At 40.1% G+C, this 20,419-nt stretch overlaps 1 protein-coding gene across 1 annotated transcript in view; it reads left to right on the forward strand.

The window, feature by feature from the left end:
- The window catches only part of adgra1b (adhesion G protein-coupled receptor A1b), a 530,861-nt gene that overhangs the window by 196,857 nt on the left and 313,585 nt on the right, over window positions 1–20,419 (forward strand). Inside the window, exons 3-4 of the mRNA XM_072557678.1 lie at window positions 12,894–12,965; window positions 19,169–19,240. Of these exons, the coding sequence (XP_072413779.1) occupies window positions 12,894–12,965; window positions 19,169–19,240 (144 nt within the window). The remainder of the gene's footprint in view (window positions 1–12,893; window positions 12,966–19,168; window positions 19,241–20,419) is intronic.

The raw sequence follows: 20,419 nt of genomic DNA on the forward strand, positions 1-20,419 counted from the left end.
AAAAGGCAAATAGGACTCATAGCTATTGATCCTATTCTAACTCAATTTTATAACAGAATTGCAATTGCATGATTGACTGAGTCAGGTGCTTCTGTAAAAGATTTCTTGGACTGAAGTGTGAGAGAGGCAAAATGACTTGCTTAACATGCTAATTAATTTTGACATGTTAGCAGTGAAGTGCTTATCATGTTATATAGCTCTGAACAACAATGAATGTCTGAAATAAGACTATTTATTGTTTTCAGGATTAAAGTTTAAAAATGAGATGCTTAAAATGCACAACAAAATCTGCTAATTGCAATAATTAAGTATTTTTTCACATGGTCTTTGTTGTGCCTTAGTAGAATATTGCAAACAACTATTAATATACAGACCAGCTGTGCAAGCAACTCAGTGATGAGTGCTGAATGGAAACAGGAACAATTCCTGCTTTTATTGGTACAGACCTTCTTAAATTAGAGAAATTATTCAGTTTAGAAGGAATTTTATGTATGATTGCTTTTGTGTGTTCATTGAAATGTAAAATGGGGCTTTCAACGATATTTAAAATAGTGCTTATTTTGGTTGTCTTTTTGCAAGTACTGTCCCCAATTATATCCCAAGCCAACAGGCTTCAGGCAACAAATGAATGTTCTAACACTACATATTCTCACCACTAGGGACCACCAGTGCTTCTCCATTCCACAGTGCATTTTGGTGTTTTACTTCACTGTGGTCTTGTCAATAGCTTTGAGATATCTGTTTGACAGAAACTTGGCTTGTTTGTAAAACAGATGTTTAGTCTCTATAAACGTTAAAATACTTGTGCTGTGTTATTCAAAATACAGTGTAAGAAGGAAAAGCAATAGACTGTCGCAAGATTTAAAAATGTCCTATTGCATACTTGTTTTCTGTTGACAGTAACTTGATTCAGTATCAGTTAATGAGGTATAATCAGAAATACAATGAAATACACTATTCATTAAATAGTAGAGTAACACTGTCACGAAAGCTAAATCTCTAAATTTTTGGAGTGAAACTGTCGTAACGTAGCAGAGTAGAAGAATAAATGTATTAACAAGCACAGCTCTACAGCTTTATTTTAGGTTTCCTGCAGCAAGATTGTGCAGGGCTCAGAATCAGGAGAGGGAGGCCCATTGAGAACCTTTCCCTGATAGCCAACACCCCCATTCCCCATGACCCCACCCAGTGACCCCCACCCTGCCCCGCTGCGCATCACTCATGGTAGCCTGGGATCGGTAACAATAGGAAGGCTCAGATGTCACTGTCTTCCACTGGTACTGCCATTCAATAGAGCTGCTGGCCTCTGATTTTCTGGCAGCTCTTGGCAGGTGGGGTACCTGCCCCTGGAAATGCCCCCTGCCGTCCAGGTTGGCACTTGCTTCGGCTTTGATTCGGTTAAAAAAGACAACCCGGAACTCTCCACCAGCTCTCGAGACCTGAAAACCTCCAGCCTATGGTGAAGCAGGATTTCTTTGTAAACTTTGAAACTATAAGGCAGCAGTTAATATTGACAGTACAAATGCTGGACTGAGACCTGTTGACAAACTGTGGTATGCTTTTTGGCTTTGTACCTGTGCTAAATGGCAGGGTAATACAGCCAGGTGTCTTTGGCTGAGGGGACCATGTGCAAAAAAGGCCAGGGAGGGATCTTGTGAGCATCCAGGTAGGCTCAGAGTGGGTGAACACCATGACAGTGTGTGAAGAACCCAGAGATGCAGCTTTGTCCAGACCATGAGCTGGGTGTACATCGCTGAGTACGCAGAGTCCCTGCTGCAGCATTACAAAAATCATTGCCAGTGCAGCACTGAAGTGCAGAAGTATCCTGTAAGTGGTTGGCGAGCTTGCCATAGAGACCGGCAAGAGTCAGATTCCAATGTCATTGGATGCGGGGCACATGTGGATGGTGCCCACAAGTGTGACTGGGATGTTTGGGCCTGATTTCCAGTATAGAAGTCTTTGGAGTAAGAGGAGAGTTGAATCCATCAAATACCTGCTTGGGTTGACATGCTAAGTTTTCCTGACTGTTTAGTTTGCATGACACGTTTGATCAGATCACAACTCATATGGAGTTGGGCTGTGAGAAAGCTGTTCAACAGATAGGATCTTGCCACTCTCTAGCGAGAACCTCCTCATACCACTTGAGGTAAGTGGTACGGGTAAGTGGTACTTGAGGTATGGGAAAATGATCTCGACATCAAGACTGGTGCTGCTGATCATCTTGCTGTAGCCCACATCACTCAAAGCCTGTTAAGATTTAACCCTCCTTCTTGTTAAGACATAAACCTCTTCTTCCAAGTATTCAATAGGGGTTGATCCTTTAGCACTGCATCAAATACATCACCAGTGTCAAGGAAAGAGGAACATTAGCCCTTGATTCATGTATACCACATGGTGATTACAGGTGGGATGTGTTGCTTAGGATACATTAGTGAAAAGTTCCATTGGATCTTGGAGAAGAAATTTCCAGAAAACTAAGTGAGATGACAGACTTTGCTGCTTTAAGGACTATTTTTACAGACAGTCAGCCGCTACATATGTCTGAAGAAACCAGCAGTCAGCAGGAACTTGTGGAAGGACCAACAGGGGAGAAACTAAAGCCTTTTAGTACAGACCTGGAGAGGAAGTGCTGACGCATCACTGTGAGCTAGAAAGACCTTTAAAGACTAGTCCCTCCCAGCAGTTACAGATAGAGATTCAACTAGGAAACAGATGTATCAAGTAGATGTACTGCACAAATAAAGTTTAAAAACGACACTTTTGGGTAAGGGAAGAAACTTTAAATTAACGATGCACATACAGAGGCTGAGAACACCAGAAGTATTAAAAAGGAGCACTTATAGTTCACAATGAATGTCATCACCACAAGGCACAGCTCCAGTAAGGAGATCAAGGGCCACTGAAGTATATTATGCTGCATTCACAACATTAGGAATGTTGCGAAGCTCAATTAAGGAGAAAAAACAGGGCCACATAATTGCTAATGTAAATAGAATCTAACAACAAAATATTTAGAGGATTTCTGAGGTTGTGATAAGACTCGAAGGTCCATAATTTAAACTGTAGTTCTGGCGGGAAGATTTTGTTAAGGTCACGAGCACAAGGCTTTAGTTGTTGAAGTTGTGAAAAAGGAATTACATTGTACATATGGTCACAGAAAGCAGAAAAGCTCAATTTCATTGTGTAAGATGGGATGTCTCCATTTTGACAGTAAAACATGAAAAAACCGCCAGTCAGTATTACAGATGTGCAGCATTACTATTTAACATAATTAAAAAGTTCAAAAGAGGGGAAAAAAAAAAGCATTTCTATACTACACAGTTTCAGGAAAATAAATGAAAGGAAATGCCAGAAGTACGAGTTTTAGGGTGATGAGATTAAAGTAGCAGTGGGATACTGCAGAATGTCAAGGCTTAAAAGTAAGAAGAATAAATAATGATACTAGGAAGACATGGCTGGAAAAATAACATCTCCTATGAACTTGTGGTAGAATTGGACAATTTGGTGAGGCCTTGCCAGTAGCTGGGCAACAACCATGTAGCAACTCCTACCCTGGAAGCAGCTTGGAAGCACCTCCTGGAGGTTGGACCCTTTGGTAAAAGACACGCTATGCTTTATCAAGGGACTGGATATTATGAGCGGAGGGGAGCTACTACGAGCTATCTTGCTACCAACCTCCCTTCTCCCTGCAACCCCCATCCCCTTAATTCCAACGCTCCCTCTTCCTCATTACTTACAATGGCCCAGTGATATCCTCTTCATTACCTGATTAGCTTCTGGCTCAGTAAAGTTTCCCAGAAAGAGGTAGCACAGTCTCTCACCACTCGGTGAAACCTCTGATCCCTTGTGAAGATTCCACCACAAGTATCGTGTTCATAACAGCAAGAATTTGAGCACTCCATACCTCATCCATACTCACTACTCCCCACCATACAACCACCAGATCCTTCTGAAAACAGTTTCTTTCTTCTTTTAGCTTTCCCAATTATTAGTCAATGTCCATTGCTTGAAATTTGTCCCTTATTGGGATACCTTCATACAGGCACTGTTACATCGTATTATTGCTGTCACTGAACAGAAGAACTGCATTTGCCCAATGGTGTGTGTGTGTGTGTGTGTGTGTGTGTGTGTGTGTGTGTGTGCGCGCGTGTCAGCAGTTTTTGAATTTCTATGAGGTTCTTGTGGTATTAGTGTATCTGTTTGAGGGGATTCGTTGCTTTTGAACTTGGTTTCTTGGAGATCTTAAGTTTCAAAATATTCAAATTCCAAAGAATTCACAATGGATGGAACTTAATTGAGCCCCTGGAGCGTGATGAGAGGATCAATTAAGAGGGATTAACTGCATTGGATTCCTGATATTGGGAAAACTATCCCCAATAAAGTTTGGTTACAGGCAAAAAAAAAACTGCAGATGCTGGAATCCAAAGTAGACAGGCAGGAGGCTGGAAGAACACAGCAATCTAGGCAGCATCAGGAGGTGGAGAAGTTGACGTTGTGGGTATAACCCTTCTTCATGACTGGAGGTGGGTGTAGGGGAGCGCCAGATAAAGGGGGTGGCCAGGGGCAGGGTGGTGAAGTGGGGATAGGTGAAGACAGGTAGATGGTACGATGGGAGGAATGATTCATCTTCCTCTTGTGGGGCCTGTCATTGGGAAGGGTGAAGGCCCCGAAAGATATTCCCCTGTTCCCTTCAATCCTCACTTTCTGCCGCATGCTCTCCGTAATTCCACTTCTGTCTCACCCATCTGGATCCACAGATTCACCACAGATAATACTCAGAGTGGGCATTGAAGCATTGCCAACAGCAGTCACCACTCCCACTTTCACAGCTGGGGGTGGATAGCCACATGCCAAACATCTCTTGGAGTTTGAATTTCTTTCCCAGTGGAGGACTGGCAGCAGGGAAGGCATAATGCTGGCCAGTAAAGTGTCTAAGAGCATCAAAATCAATAGGACTTACTCTTCACCTCCCATGGAAGTGATCAGAGGCACCTACTAGTTCACCAACATTGTGGTGGGGAGGAGAGGGTGGTGGTGGTTATCATTTGGCTCATTGACTCTTTCCTGTTCAATATGTTTAATTTTGTTTGGTTCCTTACAATTTTAAATTTCCATCCCAGCCACTTTTTGTCGTGGTATAGAAGACATTTGTGTTGCTTCTGTTGAGAGTGTAGGTTCCTTCAAGCCTACAATCATTTAGTAGGATTAGGGTGCACATCTTTCTGATCTAACTGGAACAGTCTTTTGAAGCAAACAACAAGGGTTCATTAAATTATGGTAACTATTTAAAGATTACGCAAGGGCAACCTGCATTACTATAGAAATTGTTAAGAGCACCTTTGCCCTCGGTCTGTTTCTGCAAGCTCCTTTATTCAGACTAGGTTCCCGTGATATGATCATAGTGGATGCTGCTTATGTCAATCAAATATTAACTCTTATAGATTTTTTTCACACTCATATACCGTAGCAATGTGGTTACAGCAGAATTTCTTCCTTGTTTTAGTCATAGAGTCATAGAGATCTACAGCACGGAAACAGACCCTTTGGTCCAACTCGTCCATGCTGACCAGATATCCCAAACCAATCTAGTCCCACCTGCCAGCAATGACCCATATCCCTCCAAACCCTTCCTATTCATATACCCTATTTCCTCTGGCAGCCATTCCACACACGCACCACCCTCTGGGTGAAAAAGTTGCCCCTTAGTTCTCTTTCCGCTCTCACCCTAAACCCATGCCTTCTAGTTCTGGACTCGCTGACCAGGGAAAAGACCTTGTCTATTTACCCTATCCATGCTCTCATGATTTTATAAACCTCTATAAGGTGACCCCTCAGCCACTGACATTCCAGGAAAAACAGCTCTAGTCTATTCAACCTCTCCCTATAGCTCAAATCCTCCAACCCTGGCAACATCCTTGTAAATCTTTTCTCCCAGCATGCCAACTTGTGTCTTGACACCCTGGTCTTAGAGTCACCAATGGAATCACCTTGCTTCAGTAACGTATATATTTTTTATAGGTGTAGCTGCAACCCTATTACAGGTTAATATCATCAAAGCCAAACCTAATCTTACACCCAACCAAAATCGATATCTGTGCATTTCTATTCAAGAAACAAATGTCAGAATCGTGATCTACTGCTCTTTGGCCAGTTACAGCACTGACAACATCACTCCGAGATAAACTAAATCACTTCCCTGGGTTGAACCTGACTCCCTGATCGTTATGGTTCTGCCACTTACAGAATTAATTCACAGAAACATTTAGCAGGTTTCAAGTGCTTAATAAACACTACACATTGCCTAAAGCTCAAAGAATTTGCAAGGGCAAGTTTTAAAATTGAACATAATTTAATTTCTAAATATCATAAAGAAAATGTGTGTTGATGCTATGGCTCCCCTTTGACTGAAATAGTACTAATCAGTAAAGGATCAAGACTTTTAAAGGTAAGTAGAGTCCACAGTTACAGGTAAACAGAGGCTAATTCCACAATTCAAATTTAATTTGAACTGGATTGCTCTTATTGCTTTCATTGTGAACATTCTAGCTTCTGAGTAGCAGTTCATATTACCAACACAAAATCATAAGGGAGTGTACTTCATTTCAGGTATTTCAGATCAGATTGTGTTCCTAATTATTTTTAAGGTAATAATGCAGGTACAAAACTACACCATTGGATATGCATTACCAAGGTATTCCCAGGGACAGACTTCATTACAAATGTATTTAAGAAATGTGTGTACTTCCCATAATGAAGTATAAACATTTATAGAGAATTAAATATTCATTGTGATATACACAGTTGAAGACAGATGGAGCTTGTTAGATATTTCACATATTTTGCACATAATTTCACTGTTTTACAACCATGTGAAATGTTATTTTAGATCAGTTTACAAAAACAAAATAGAGCACCTTAATAAATGTAGCAGCAAAACCACTTGAGTATTTACTCTGTCTGCATGTTACAGAATAATTTATTCTGTGAATGGCTTTTTAAGGATGCAATTCCTCTGACTGAGATCCACAAACATAATAAGCTACAGGAGTACAACTCCCAAGGGTCGTGAATGTTAGCACAACTCCAGCATAATATTACAGCCTTCGTCTGAATCTCCAGTTCTTTCTAGTTAACATAATTACTAACAAGATTTTATGTTAAAACAAAATGTAATTGACACCTCACACCATTAGAGTTACACTGCTATACTGACAGAGGAGATGGAATACTAGCGACTGAGGCAGTGGGTACATGATCAGGAAAGGATAAAGTACGTGATTGTGCAATTAGTAAAGGAAAATAGCGCTTTCTAGTTTACAAAGTGCAGGCAAGTTGCTTTTTCAAAAAGATAGTTATTCATTATGATTGGTATGCCAGATGAATAGCTCTCAGTCAAATAGCTAAAACTATTTTTTAAAGCAATGATCCACTGTGTGCTTTTGGTGTTGTGTGGCCTTCAAATAAGTATTTCATTTAACGCTACAAAATGTTGTTCTGTGCTGATAAATAAATATGCGTCATTTCTGTGGTCCACAGACTCTCAGTTCTTGGTTTGCAGATTGGAAATTCACTGAGGAGTTGGGAGATAAATGGCTTTTATGACACAAGAATCACTTTCCTCTTTTCATTGGTTAAAGAAATGCTCAGAAAAAAACATGTGAACCTGTGAATTCCACAGTAAAACTTTGAGTGAAATTGAACTGTATAAATGGAATTTTAAAATTTTAACATAAGCTTTAGGGTAGACTGGTCTAAAAGGATTGATGTGAATCTAGCCCCCCCCCCTTTCAAATAAATTCAATTTCAAGGGGTATTATGTCAGGCATTACATTAATAATTTCTCTACGCTGATATTAGCAGATGTCCCCATTTTAAGTTGTTCCATTTGAAGTCACTATTGCTTATGTCATGGAGAATCACTTTTGCTCCACGACATCTCTGCAGGAGTTCCTCAGCCCAACCATCTTCAACTACTTCATCAATGACTTTATCTCCATCGGAAAGTTGGGACGGGGTTACTTACTAATTGTTACACAATGTTCAGTACCATTTTTGATTCCTCAGATACAGAACCTTGCCCTAGCTAAATACGCCAAGACTTGGAGAACATGTGCTGTCAAGTGGAGAGTAACTTTCATGCAACACACAAGTGACAAGAATAATGATGTGCAACAAGACAGAATCCAACCTTCAGACATTCAGAAGCATTGCCATGACTGAATTTGCCACTCTTAACATCATGATGGCTATCCTTTGACCAGAAACTGAACTGAACCAGCCATATATATAGTGCAGCTGCACAATCAGGTCAGAATGTGAGAATTATGCAGTGACTAATTCACCTTCTGATTGCTCAAAGCCTGTCCACTATCAACAAGGCACCAGTATGGAGTATGATGGAATACTGTCCACTTATCTGGATGGGATCAGCTGCAACAGCATTTGAGACTTTTGCCAACATTCAGATTGAAGGAATCTGCTTGATTGGTACTCCATCCAATACCTTCGATATCCACTTCCTGTATCGTTATTGCCTGCTGCCAACAGAGTATATTGTCTACAAGATGCAATGCAACAAGGACCGTTTATCATCAGCACCTTTCAATCCCACCACCTCTAGGACCTGAAAGGATAAGGGCAACAGATTCATGAAAATGTTCCCAACTGCAACTTGTCCTTTGGGCTACACATCATCCTGACTTGGAACAGTGGGCAGAATTTTGTAGAGACCTGAACAATGCAGGCTATAATGAGAAACATAGCACAATTGTACAAGAGATCCAGAGAGGCCTATTTCAATGTCAGGGGCAACTCATTGCATTTCCAACTAAAGTCTGGACATAAAGGTGAGATCCTTACTGCTGAATTGTCCATTAAGGGGTATTATTTTTTGTTAATGACCTTGTAAACTGCACATCTTCCCTCATTAATATGCTGCTTCCTGTCTTACCACCAATTGTAATAAACTGGATGCCAAGAATTCTTGACATGGAAGTTAGAGTGGGTGTCTGACAAATTCAGCTGCTTGCTCCAAAGGATCTCCATGTTGGATACAAGACACCAATATCTCCGGGTATACTGCTTCAGCAACAGCCATGTTCAACCCAGGTTCACAGACATAGGCATCTGAACATATGCCAGGCTCCTCAGAACCCCCTTGACACATCTCCAATCCACTTACAGGATACTTCTGCACTTCAATGCTGCACCACAAGGTGCAATAGCCACATATCATGTTCCCCATTTTCAATTTCCTACTGAGGTTACAATATTTGTGGTAGTTACATTAGTGGTTCAGTGGTAGAATTCCTGCCTGCCATGTTTGGGTTCAATACCCAGCCCATGCATGGCACTGCTTGCCTTGTTACCACACTCTAAAACTCAGATTGTTTTCATTGGAAAGATGGAGGCTGAGGGGTGACCTCCATGGAGGTCTACAGAATTATGAGAGACATTGATAGGGTGGAGAGTCAGAGGCTTTTTCGCAGGGTAGAAAGGTTGACCACAAGAAGGTACAGTTTCAAGGTGAGAGGGAGAACATTGAGGGGAGAGGTGTAGGGAAATGTTTATACACGGGGGCGGTGGGTATTTGGAGTGTTTAAAGTTGATAGACAAATAGACGGGATGTGAACAGAGGGATAGAAACTGTGTATGGGCAGTAACTAGCGAGTCTAAATAAAGGTTAGGAATCACCACAGGCTAGGTGGGCCAAAGAGCCTGTTTCTGTGTTCTAATGTATTAGCAGGAGAGCAATTTAAGTTAAACATATTAGTTATGCATTTACATAATTTCATGTCTATTGAGTTCTTCAATTATTGTAGGAATCATATGAATCATGTTAAACTCTTACATATTATGTTTATGTGAAAATCCAATCAAGGTCACATCTAATAAACAGCATATATTGGGGCAAAGTGGAGGGAGGTTTCTGAGTGTGTGTGTAAACCTTCATTGTTGATGATTGGTTCAAAACAAGAGTGCACTCAAAGCGATTTCCATGAGCGGAATAAATTATACATTAGTTTGAAAGGTGTCCTATTACTCTTGTAAAATGTTAAACATATGTCTGGTTTATAAACATGAAATGTAGCTGCATCATCAGTAGATTTGTGAGTCAGTGAGCTTGCCAGTTGGATACAAAATTGGCTTAACAACAGGAGATCAAGTGGTGGTAGAAGGTAGTTTCTCAGACTGGAGGCCTGTTACCAGCATGTTCCAAAGGGATCAGTGCTGGATTCACTTCTGTTTGTCATTTTATGTATGTGATTTAGATAAGAATATAGAAGACGTTAGAGAAGACATAGTTAGAAAACTTGTGGACAACATCAGATTGGTGGTATAGGGAAGGTTATCTAAGATTATGAAAAAGATCTTGATCAATGGGACCAAAAGGCTAAGGAGTGGCAGATAGAGTTTAATTTGGACAAATTGAGATTTTGCATTTTGGTAAAACAAGGACAAGACATATTTAATTAAAAGTAGGGCATTGGCTAGTGTTGTAGAACAGAGAACCTAGTGTTTTTGTACATAATTCTTTGGAGTTTGTGTTACATGTAGACATGGTGGTTAAGAAGACGTTTAGCACACTTATCTTAATTGCTCAGACCTTTTGAGTACGGCAGTTGGGATGTCATGTTGATGTACAGGACGTTGGTGAGGCCTCTTCTGGAGTACTGTGTGCAATTCTGGTCGCCCTGTCAGAGGAACAATGTTATTAAGTTAGAGAGGTTCAGAAAAGATCTCTCAGAATGCTGCTGGGAATGGAAGGTTTGACTTATACAGAGAGGCTGGACAGGCTGTGACCTTTTTCACTGGACGTTGAGGGGTGACCTTATAGAGATTTATAAAATTGTGAGGCATAGAGATAGGGTGAATAGCAGATGTCTTTCCCTAGGGTTCAAGACTGAGGGGCTTTTTTTAAGGTGAGAGGAGAAAAATTTTTAAAAAACACGAGGGGCAACGTTTTTACACAGAGTATGGTTCATGTGTGGAATGAACTTCCAGAGGAAGTGGTGAATGCAGGTAGAGTTATAATGTTTAAAAAAAATTATTTGGATAAGTACATGAATAAAAAATGTTTGGAAGGATATGGGCCAAGTTCAGGCAGATGGGACAAGTATAGTTATGGATTATGGTTGGCATGGACTGGTTAAACTGAAGGATCTGTTTCCGTGCTGTATGACTTTATGACTCTAGATTTACAAATTTTCCATTACTGTTAAAAGAATGCAGAATCCTTGTACCGTGGTGAAATGAAAGCAAAAGATGATGATTAGCTGTTCTGGAAACGTGATTTATTCTCTCTCTGCGCATTCTTGTTTTACATTTATTCGTGGGATGTGGGCATAGCTGGTTAGGCTTGTATCTTTTTGCTCATCCCAAATTGCCCAGAGGGCAGTTATGAGCCAACCACAATACTTGGATCTGAAATCACACGTATGCCAGATCTTTTGAAGACAACAGATTTTCACAACAATTGACAGTGGCTTTCATTAAACTAATTTTTTTATTCCAGATTATTATTGAATTTGAATTTCACTCTTGACCACAATTGGATTCAAATCGATTTATCTAGAACATTAGTCTGGGGTCCTGGATTACTAGTCTAGTAGCTGACCTCTGGAGAATTAGAGATCAGCAACATATGCAGGCCAGCCAACAATGCCCAAATCCCGAAAACAAATGAGCACAACAAAAAAGTTTCTTTGGAGAGGGAGATTTGCGAGGTTTATCTTTCTAGTTTGCAAAGTTTAATGCTATGTAACTTGGATTGTTTAATGATGCTGTGAGAAGCAGCATATTGAAGGGCTTATCTCTGGATATCTAGTGGCTGATGTGATTAGCTTCTCTCAGTGAGGAATATCAGCCTCGTTCATAACTGCCAGGTCATATTGCTGGTTCCTCATTCACTGGTGACTTGTAGCTAGCCTACTTTGCTACTACACACACTTGTTCTTACAGTTTTTATTAATTAGGTAGCAAGTCAACTTAATTTAGATCTGACAGCTCCTCAGGGGCATTGTAACAAAAAGTGAAAATTTATCAAATTTAAACAAATTATCCTTTTCAAATTGAATGTAAGGGGCAGTTTAATTATCAGTGGTAAAGGCTAGACCACTATAGACACTTAACAAGAAGATGAACTTGTCTTACGTAGTTGACGTATACTTTATTGCATGCCGCATAAGCGAATTAACAATAACCTGTTAGGGATAATTACAATTTCAGGAGTCAGGAATATTACATCTGGCTCTATTGGGACAATGTTAAAGACTAGCTACCTCCTACGGAAAGACTGTGTGCCATCTTCAGGTTGCGAGAAGCTCAATACAAGTTAATATTAAATCTCAGAATGATTACCTTAAATGACACCCAACAATGTTGCCTGGTAACAACAACAACTTATATTAAATAGTTCCTTAACTGTTGATAGCTGCACCAGGTTACATCAATCCATTCAAACTGCTCAACTGGTTTGTGACAGTCTGGATGTGAGCACTCGTTTACTGGCCTGACACTGATATCATGTATTAGATGGTTGAGTATTGGCATTGTTGTGGCTGTGGTTTTATGACTTTGCCTTTGGCCTTTATCATTTGCCTCTGAAGTCTAGATCCTGAGCTCAAATGCTTATCCTTAGTGTCAAATTGGCTGCTGTACTGTAAATGTTATAGTATAGAAAAGCATGGAAGTTTTTTCTTTAATTGTTTAAGAAAACAAACTTTTTTACATATCTCTGTGAACTCATAAGGAAGCCACAAAGTGCATTCTTCTTTGTTGTTGTGAAAACAAACATACAGCATTTAATTTAAATGACCATATTTCACTCATTACGTTAAGAAAACAGCTCATCAACCTATAATTAATTTTTCATTCTCCTTTGGTCTCTCTAGGGATTTGAAGAATAACTTGATTAGCAACATTGAGCCTGGGGCTCTCTATGGGCTTCCAGAATTGAAGCGGCTGTAAGTATTCATTCTATTTGAATTGCCTAGATCCTGTCATGTTAGATAAAGTCCTGTGAGGGAACTTAGGGTAAAGCCTGAGCCAACTTTCTGATGAGAAACATTGCAGTTTTACTCTTGGCATAATTGATGTATTTAGATACACTTCACTGCATAAGCAGTTGATCAATGTTTTTTTTTCGTGGTGTGTTTACACTGCACCAAGCAAAATGAAAGCATTTTTTAAAAATTGGCAGTGTTTCTCGGTCAAATCTGAAATAATATATTTTGTGGCGCTTATACCATATATTGTAAATTTTACAGAGCAATGAAATGTTTTCGTTTATTGGTTATAAAGTTTGCTATGATGTTGGGGAAAATGCATTCATGTGCAGTCTGCAAAATTCACATTCATCTTGCTACAACCCCATGGGTAAAAGGATTTAAGCTATCTTCAGTTTCACGGTTTAAGAGATTAAAGTCTTTTTCTTTATTTTAAAGGCTTTAGCACCTGTTTAGAAATCAGTTTTCTTTTCCTGTCTCTTAAAATGAATTTCATTTGAGGGATTTGGGCTTCAATGTGAGAAGCATTTTTGTCGGTTTGACTTGTTTCAAGAGTTAGTTAGGTTTCATGAAGAGTTCCTGATAGCGATGTGGATTGAGGAAGAACAAAAGAAAAAAGCTTTGAATTATTTGAAATTTTGAGTAACTTTCTTCTGATGTGTACTCTTTTCAAAACAGTTCTGATATTTTAGAGATTTTTCTAATGCTGCAAAGGTTATGCATGCAAATTGTGGTCCTTGTTGTACATTGACACCTGTTTACTTTGTCATAAATTCTTTGGAGAAAGGATTGAGAGTTGTTATGAAAGTTGAATGTGGGGAATGTGTTCACACTCTTCAATGTGTGAAATGTTTTTATATGTATTATTTGTACTTCCAGAATAAAACCTTTCAAAGCCTTATTAGCTTGAAAATTAATTTCTTAATAACTTTTTGTAGTATCTCAAAGTGGATCTGATCATGACAGTGCTGTCAAACAAAAACCTGATGGAAGCATACCCAGATGCATAAATGGACAGATGAGTCAGCAACTCTTTTTAATGCTATGTTAATCATGCAAAAGTTGAAATGGAGTGAAGAAAACCAAATACTTTCTTCATGTCTTTTGTAAAGGTTATTCCACACAAATCTCTACACAGCTGTCCATCTTTAGTCTGAAACATAATTGTATTCCAATTGCGCAGCATTTCAGGGTTAAAAGCAAATCAGTACATCCCCATGGACTACTTGTAGTTACAAGGAACAGAACATTGCAGTGTGATTGCAGTGTGGGGGTTGTACGATTAACAACTTGGCAACAGTGACTAGTAACAGGAGAATTGGTATAAATTCCTGCATTGTGCACCTTTGAGTTTGAGTGGTATTGAGTGGCATTTGCATCAGAATTTGCCCTGGGATCCAGTTTGCACAATTCATCATTTTAGTTTGCAGAAATGAAGAAAAGCTGTCTGGGAGTGGATTCCATTCTGCATTGTTCAACTAACCTTCCCAGTGGGCCAGTCGGTCAGGGCGGGCCATTAATACAATCTGTAGAGCAGTCCATGGCACATCTCAAGCATCCAATGCAATATACCTCCCACCCTAGAAATGGAAACAGGTGTAGGCCCTCGAGGCAGCTCCAAAGCTTCAACAAATCCTGACTGATTTGATTGTGGCTTCAACTCCATTTTTCAGTTACTGGATTAGTGGTGCTGGAAGAGCACAGCAGTTCAGGCAGCATCCAACGAGCTGCTCGTTGGATGCTGCCTGAACTGCTGTGCTCTTCCAGCACCACTAATCCAGTATTTGGTTTTCAGCATCTGCAGTCATTGTTTTTACCTTGTCCATTTTTCAGTTAACCCACCCCCAAGCCCCTGTAACACTAGACTTCCTTGTTCATCAAATATCCGTCCAACTCAGCCTTGAATATATTCAATGATTAAATCCCCACTACCTTGAAGTAGAGAATTCCACAGAACAACCCTTTGAGGAAGAAAGTGTTCCTCATTTCCACCTTTAAAGGAAGATTTATTTTGAAACTGCAGCCCCTTACTGTTCTAGAACTCCCCCACAAGGAAATACTCATCCATTATCTACACGACCAAGCTGTCACACAATGTTACTTCTCTCAAAAAGATCACCTCTTACTCTTTGCAACTCCTCAGATACAAGCTTCATTTGCTCAATCTTTTCATAAAAGACAGACCCTTCATCCCAGTAATCAAGCCAGGAAACCTTCTCTGAACTATCTTCATTGGCAGTATATATCTCTCCTCAAATAAGAAGATTAAAACTGCATACAGTACTGTAAATGTGGTCTCAATAGTACCCAGCACAGGTGTAGCAAGATTTCGTGACTTTTCTGATTCATTCGCCTTGCAATACAGGCTGGTTCCATTTGCCATCCTAATTATCAGTTATGTTTACATGCTAAATCATTGAGATTCTTGTACTAGGACACCTAGAAAAGTTCACAAAGGTAAGTGTTTGTGTTTTTTATAATTTAATCTTATCGGTCTGAAGGTAAATTTGCAGCAGACCATTATCAGTCGTTAAGCTGTGCAGGTCTTGCTCTTTGTGGTGGTGTTCTTAACTCTCTGTAAAAATCTCCAGAGAGTTGTGTACCTTGAGGATAGAATGGAACATCTCACTGGAGGAAGAGCTTGAGGAATTGGAGACAGGACGAGATGATGCTAAACAGAGAGGGATCCATCTGTATGACAATGTGGTCTGCTGCTGCTAGAACCTTCATGCTCTCCCTTTTGGTCCCCTGTGATATCATACCTCCATGTGGTGTGATGAAAGGCTTTGATATAAACTCTGTCCCTCAAGGTAACCAGTAGCCTCAGCAGCGGTTATCTTAGTTGTCTGAAATTATCTTTTCACAGATATCAACTTTCATTGGCTTTACCTGGACAGGAAATCTCTCTCTGAGGTGCTGTCCTATGAAAATCTGAACTTCAGTGACCAGAGGCAGCTTTTGACACAATAACTTACCTGGTTCCTGTTCCACCTCTGTGGCCAATATCCAATTTCCTCTCAACTTGCTTGCATACATATTGTCAGCAATTTGGACTGCAATGCACACAAGGAGAAAATGAGGATTGCAGATCCTGGAGATTCAGTGAAGCTGGAAAAGCACAGCAAGTCAGGCAGCATCCGAGGAGCAGGAGAGTCAATGTTTCCGGCATAAGCCCTTCATCCTGATGAAGGTCTTATACCTGAAACGTAGAGTCTCCTGCTCCTCGGATGCTGCCTGACCTTCTGCACTTTTCCAGTGCCACATTTTTTGACAATACAACACTCACTGTCCCGTCATCCAAAATTATTAATACAGATTGTAAATTATTAATGCCGCAATGCTGAATGCTATGATATCTGTTCAGCACCTCCCCCACCCCTAGCCTGCTTCACCATTCAATAGGATTATGGCTGATCCAACATCCCCCACACTCACTTTCCTGCTCTTTCCCCATAACCCTTGATTCCCCTACAGATAAAGCATCTATGTCTCTCAGCCTTAAATATGCACAAGGACTCTGCCCCCACAGGTCTTTGTGTGAAGGAGTTACTAAGACTCTCAATCCTCAGAAAAGAAATTCTTCCTCATCCCAGTCTTAAATTGGTGCCCCTTTATTCTGAGACTACGCCCCTGATCCTAGACCCTCCATGAGGGGAAACATCCTCTGAGCATTTACGCTGTATAGCACCTTAAAAATTCTATGTGTTTCAATAAGTGCACCCCTAGTTTATCTAAACTCCAGTGAGTAGAGTCCCAACCCATTTAACCTTTGCTCAAATGCCTCCATACCATAGATCATCCTTGTGAACCTTCTCTGAACTGCCTCCAATGAAATAATATATTTTCTTAAACAAGGGGACCAAACCTGCTCACAGATATGGTACCACCAGCACCTTGTATAGTTACAGTAAGATTTCCCTACTCTTATACTCCAAACTCCTTGAAATAAGAGGGGGGCCTTAATATTGGATGGCTAAACATTTCATGGGCCTTCCTAATTATATGCTGCATCTCTGTGTTAACTTACTGTGTTTTATGCACAAGTATCCCCAAGCCCCTTTGTGTTTCAGCTTTTTGCAATTTTACTCCATTTAAATAATATTCTGTTCTTTTATTCTTGCACCCGAAAGGACAGCTTCACATTTTCCAATTTTACCCTTCATTTGCCAACTTTTTGCCCACTGACTTAACCTGTCACTATCTCTCTGTAAACTGTCTGGACCCCTCTTGCAACATTGCTTTCCACCTATTTTTGTGCTGTCTGCAAATTTGTCTACAGCACATTCACCTCCTTCCTCATGCAACATTGAATACATACAGTAGATGGAATCCTTAAACGTAAACTCTCTCAAAGGTAAAGTAGACATGCAACATTTCCCTCCTAACTCCTTAAAAGTACTAAGTGATCCAATATATTTTCTCCTTTATAACCTGATTGAATCATTGTTTAGACTCTTCAACAGTTTTTTATTTTTGTTTTTGTTGAATCCTGGACCTCTTCCACTTGCTGCTTCAATAGTTGTTTGGCTTACTATATGTTCTGCTTCAGTTTTTTCAGAGGAGCAGCTCTGCTCAGCATTTATATCTGAACCGATTGTCTCATGGGTGATTTCCCGCTCCTTGATGTGTGCACTGTGCATCTCCCCCTTTCTTTTTCTGGTCTGTCAATTTCATCAGTATTGCTTTCAGCTCAACCTGATGTTTCTGTTGCTAATTCTGCTAAGCCAGATACATTTGAAGCAAGATGATAGGTTTACATTTGGGTGGTTGAAGAAACAGGATGTATTTGTTGATATGTTGGGTCAGGTCAAAGGGAGTGACGTCTCATAATGGTGGCAATCTGGGTATTGGGGAATCAGGGAGGAGCTGGGTTATGGGATGAGTGGGTTAGACTGGTTGTACCAGTGTAAGGCTGGGTGATTGGTAGTGGGTTGGGTATGACTTGGAGGGGGTTAGTCTGGTGAAGTAGGCAGGCTGGGAGATAATCAGGCCAGGTTAAACAATAAGTTCAGTTGGCAGAGAGGCTGAGTCATGGTTTTGGGTGGGTAATTGGATTGGTTAAAGGGTAGGGTTGGAGGGATAGGAGTGTATTTCCTACCAAGGGTTCTCAGGGACAGATTGGTGGCTGTAGAGGGAGACTGTTGTCTAGGTTGTGGTCAGTTCCTGGGCTTACTGGGGAGTTAAAGGGGAATTGAAGGAATAGTTCTGGATTCGGGAGGATGCTCCAGTGAGGATTTGATGATCAGTCGTAATGTTACTCAGCCATTGGAACTTCTAATGTTTCCTGGATCATGATCAAGGTATGTTGGTTTGAATTGTCCAAAGCCTGTGACTTTGGTTCAGAATTGGACACATTTTCAGAGGGTGCTGAATGTAGGGTAATTGTCCATCAGGTGCCTAAAAGTTACAGGAAATTTGATTGGGTTCAGCACCTTGGGACTTTTGAGAGATCCTGACCCATGTTCTTCAAGGTACTTCCGATATCTGATTGGCCCAGATCACTCGGTTCTGGATAATGTAAATAAATCCTTACTTATCATTATATGAGAGAGACAGTCCCTATAATTTAGTGCATGTGCTTTTTTGCATTTTGTATCGGTACAACACAAGTTGCAATCTGAGTTGGTTCAAAGTTTGTTTTTTTTTTAAATATTTGTATATTTGTATGTCATTCTGTAAATTTTTTCATGTTACCACTTCCTAGACCTACTTTCCTCTTTTATTACCTGTCCTCTTTCTTTGGTACTGTTTAATTTTGATTCCCATCATGGTAGCAGCTGGCCATTCAGCCTCATGCCATACAAACATCTCTCACTTCCTGATCAACAGATTGACATGTTGCTATCAGCTGCCTGTAGTCAGGATTGACTCAGCTATCCCTGTTGCTGATCAATGTGAGTATGCACTGGCTACTGAAAAAATGATGAGGGATATGTTACCAGGCAGACTTTGCCCTTCATCTTGCCAGGGACATAGAATCAAGTTATTGTACATTAAGTACAAACTGTCTGAAATCTTACTTGGGAGCATTTAGACCATGAATGTTATCTCTGGAGTTTCCGGCTTTCTAACACTCAGTTGCACATTACTTACTCTATCACTGCCATGTTTCAGCATATAGTCATATATCACAAATAAATTCTTTTGTATTTTGTTTGCAGAGATCTGTCAAACAACAGGATAGGATGTCTGAGTCCTGAGATATTTACAGGCCTCACCAGTTTGACTAAGCTGTAAGTACATAGCTTTTAATTATTTTTAGTCACTTAATGAAGGTTCTCTTCAATATTTTTTGAATCTTTGTCTTCAATCTGCTGAGAATTTAAGGGCAAGCTTAGTTTTAAGCGATTTTGCTCATAAAAGTAATGAGAATGCCACCGAATTAGAAATGGTTAAAAGGTCACTTCGGCCAACACTTTAAGATTAGATTAGTTCATTCTAATGAGTCAGAAATAACTATGCTACAAAAGATACTTAAGGATGGAGGTACATGGATGCTATGTATATCACTGATGTTTTGATGATGACAATGAAGATTTAATAGATGTGATGCTGCAGATTTGTAGGAAATGGCCACAGAATTTGGTTCCAGAGATGAAAAAAAGGCACAGTGTAACCTGCCCTAGTCACCATGTCAGGAAGAGCAGAGGCACTGGAATCTTGCAGGTTGGACAGACTGTGGCATCAATTAGTGGGAAATGCTGATTCAATGGCCAACCTGCCATTTTGTGCCATTCAGATTGGGTTGAACCCCTCTTTTAAACAAGTACAGTGTTCAGAAGGGACTTTTTGAAATGCTGTGGATTTGAAAGGCATCAAGCAGAACACCTTGACCCACTCATTCAGTTCCTCTTAGGCTGCAGCATGACGTAGAGGTGGAGCAGAGATGGTATGGGGAAACCTGATTGAGCAGGGAAAGAGAGCTCTCATCAGAGTTCTTATTGGGTCATGAAGGAACACACTACTGCCTCCACCTTGGACAGGAGTAGGGTCTACTTCGGCTACACCTCATTGAGGGGTGCTCATTGAGCACTGCTTTTTCCTTGAACCAAACTTGCAGCTGTACAGCAGAGTGAAATACCTGCATCACTTCAGTTGTCTGTGGGGTAATTGCATGTCATGATCCTAGTGCCCAGTAATGTGCATTGTCCCCATTGTAGCTCAATAATTCCAGTGAATTATTAGCAAGTTCTAATTCTTATATATGTACACCTTTGTGTATTATATCTATGTATGGTATATCAAAAGGTGTTTTGTAAATGACAGGTTTTCTATCGAATGTTGATCGAAGTATTTAGAGTATTTGAAAGTTAAACAAATGACAATTGTGGTTTATTCTAATTGAGTTACTGACAGTGTTAATATTAAAATTTTCTTTGACTTATAATTAACTCAACAATCCATTTTTAGAT

The sequence above is a fragment of the Chiloscyllium punctatum genome, chromosome 38 (genome assembly GCF_047496795.1).
Source record: "Chiloscyllium punctatum isolate Juve2018m chromosome 38, sChiPun1.3, whole genome shotgun sequence".
NCBI classification, from domain to species: domain Eukaryota; kingdom Metazoa; phylum Chordata; class Chondrichthyes; order Orectolobiformes; family Hemiscylliidae; genus Chiloscyllium; species Chiloscyllium punctatum.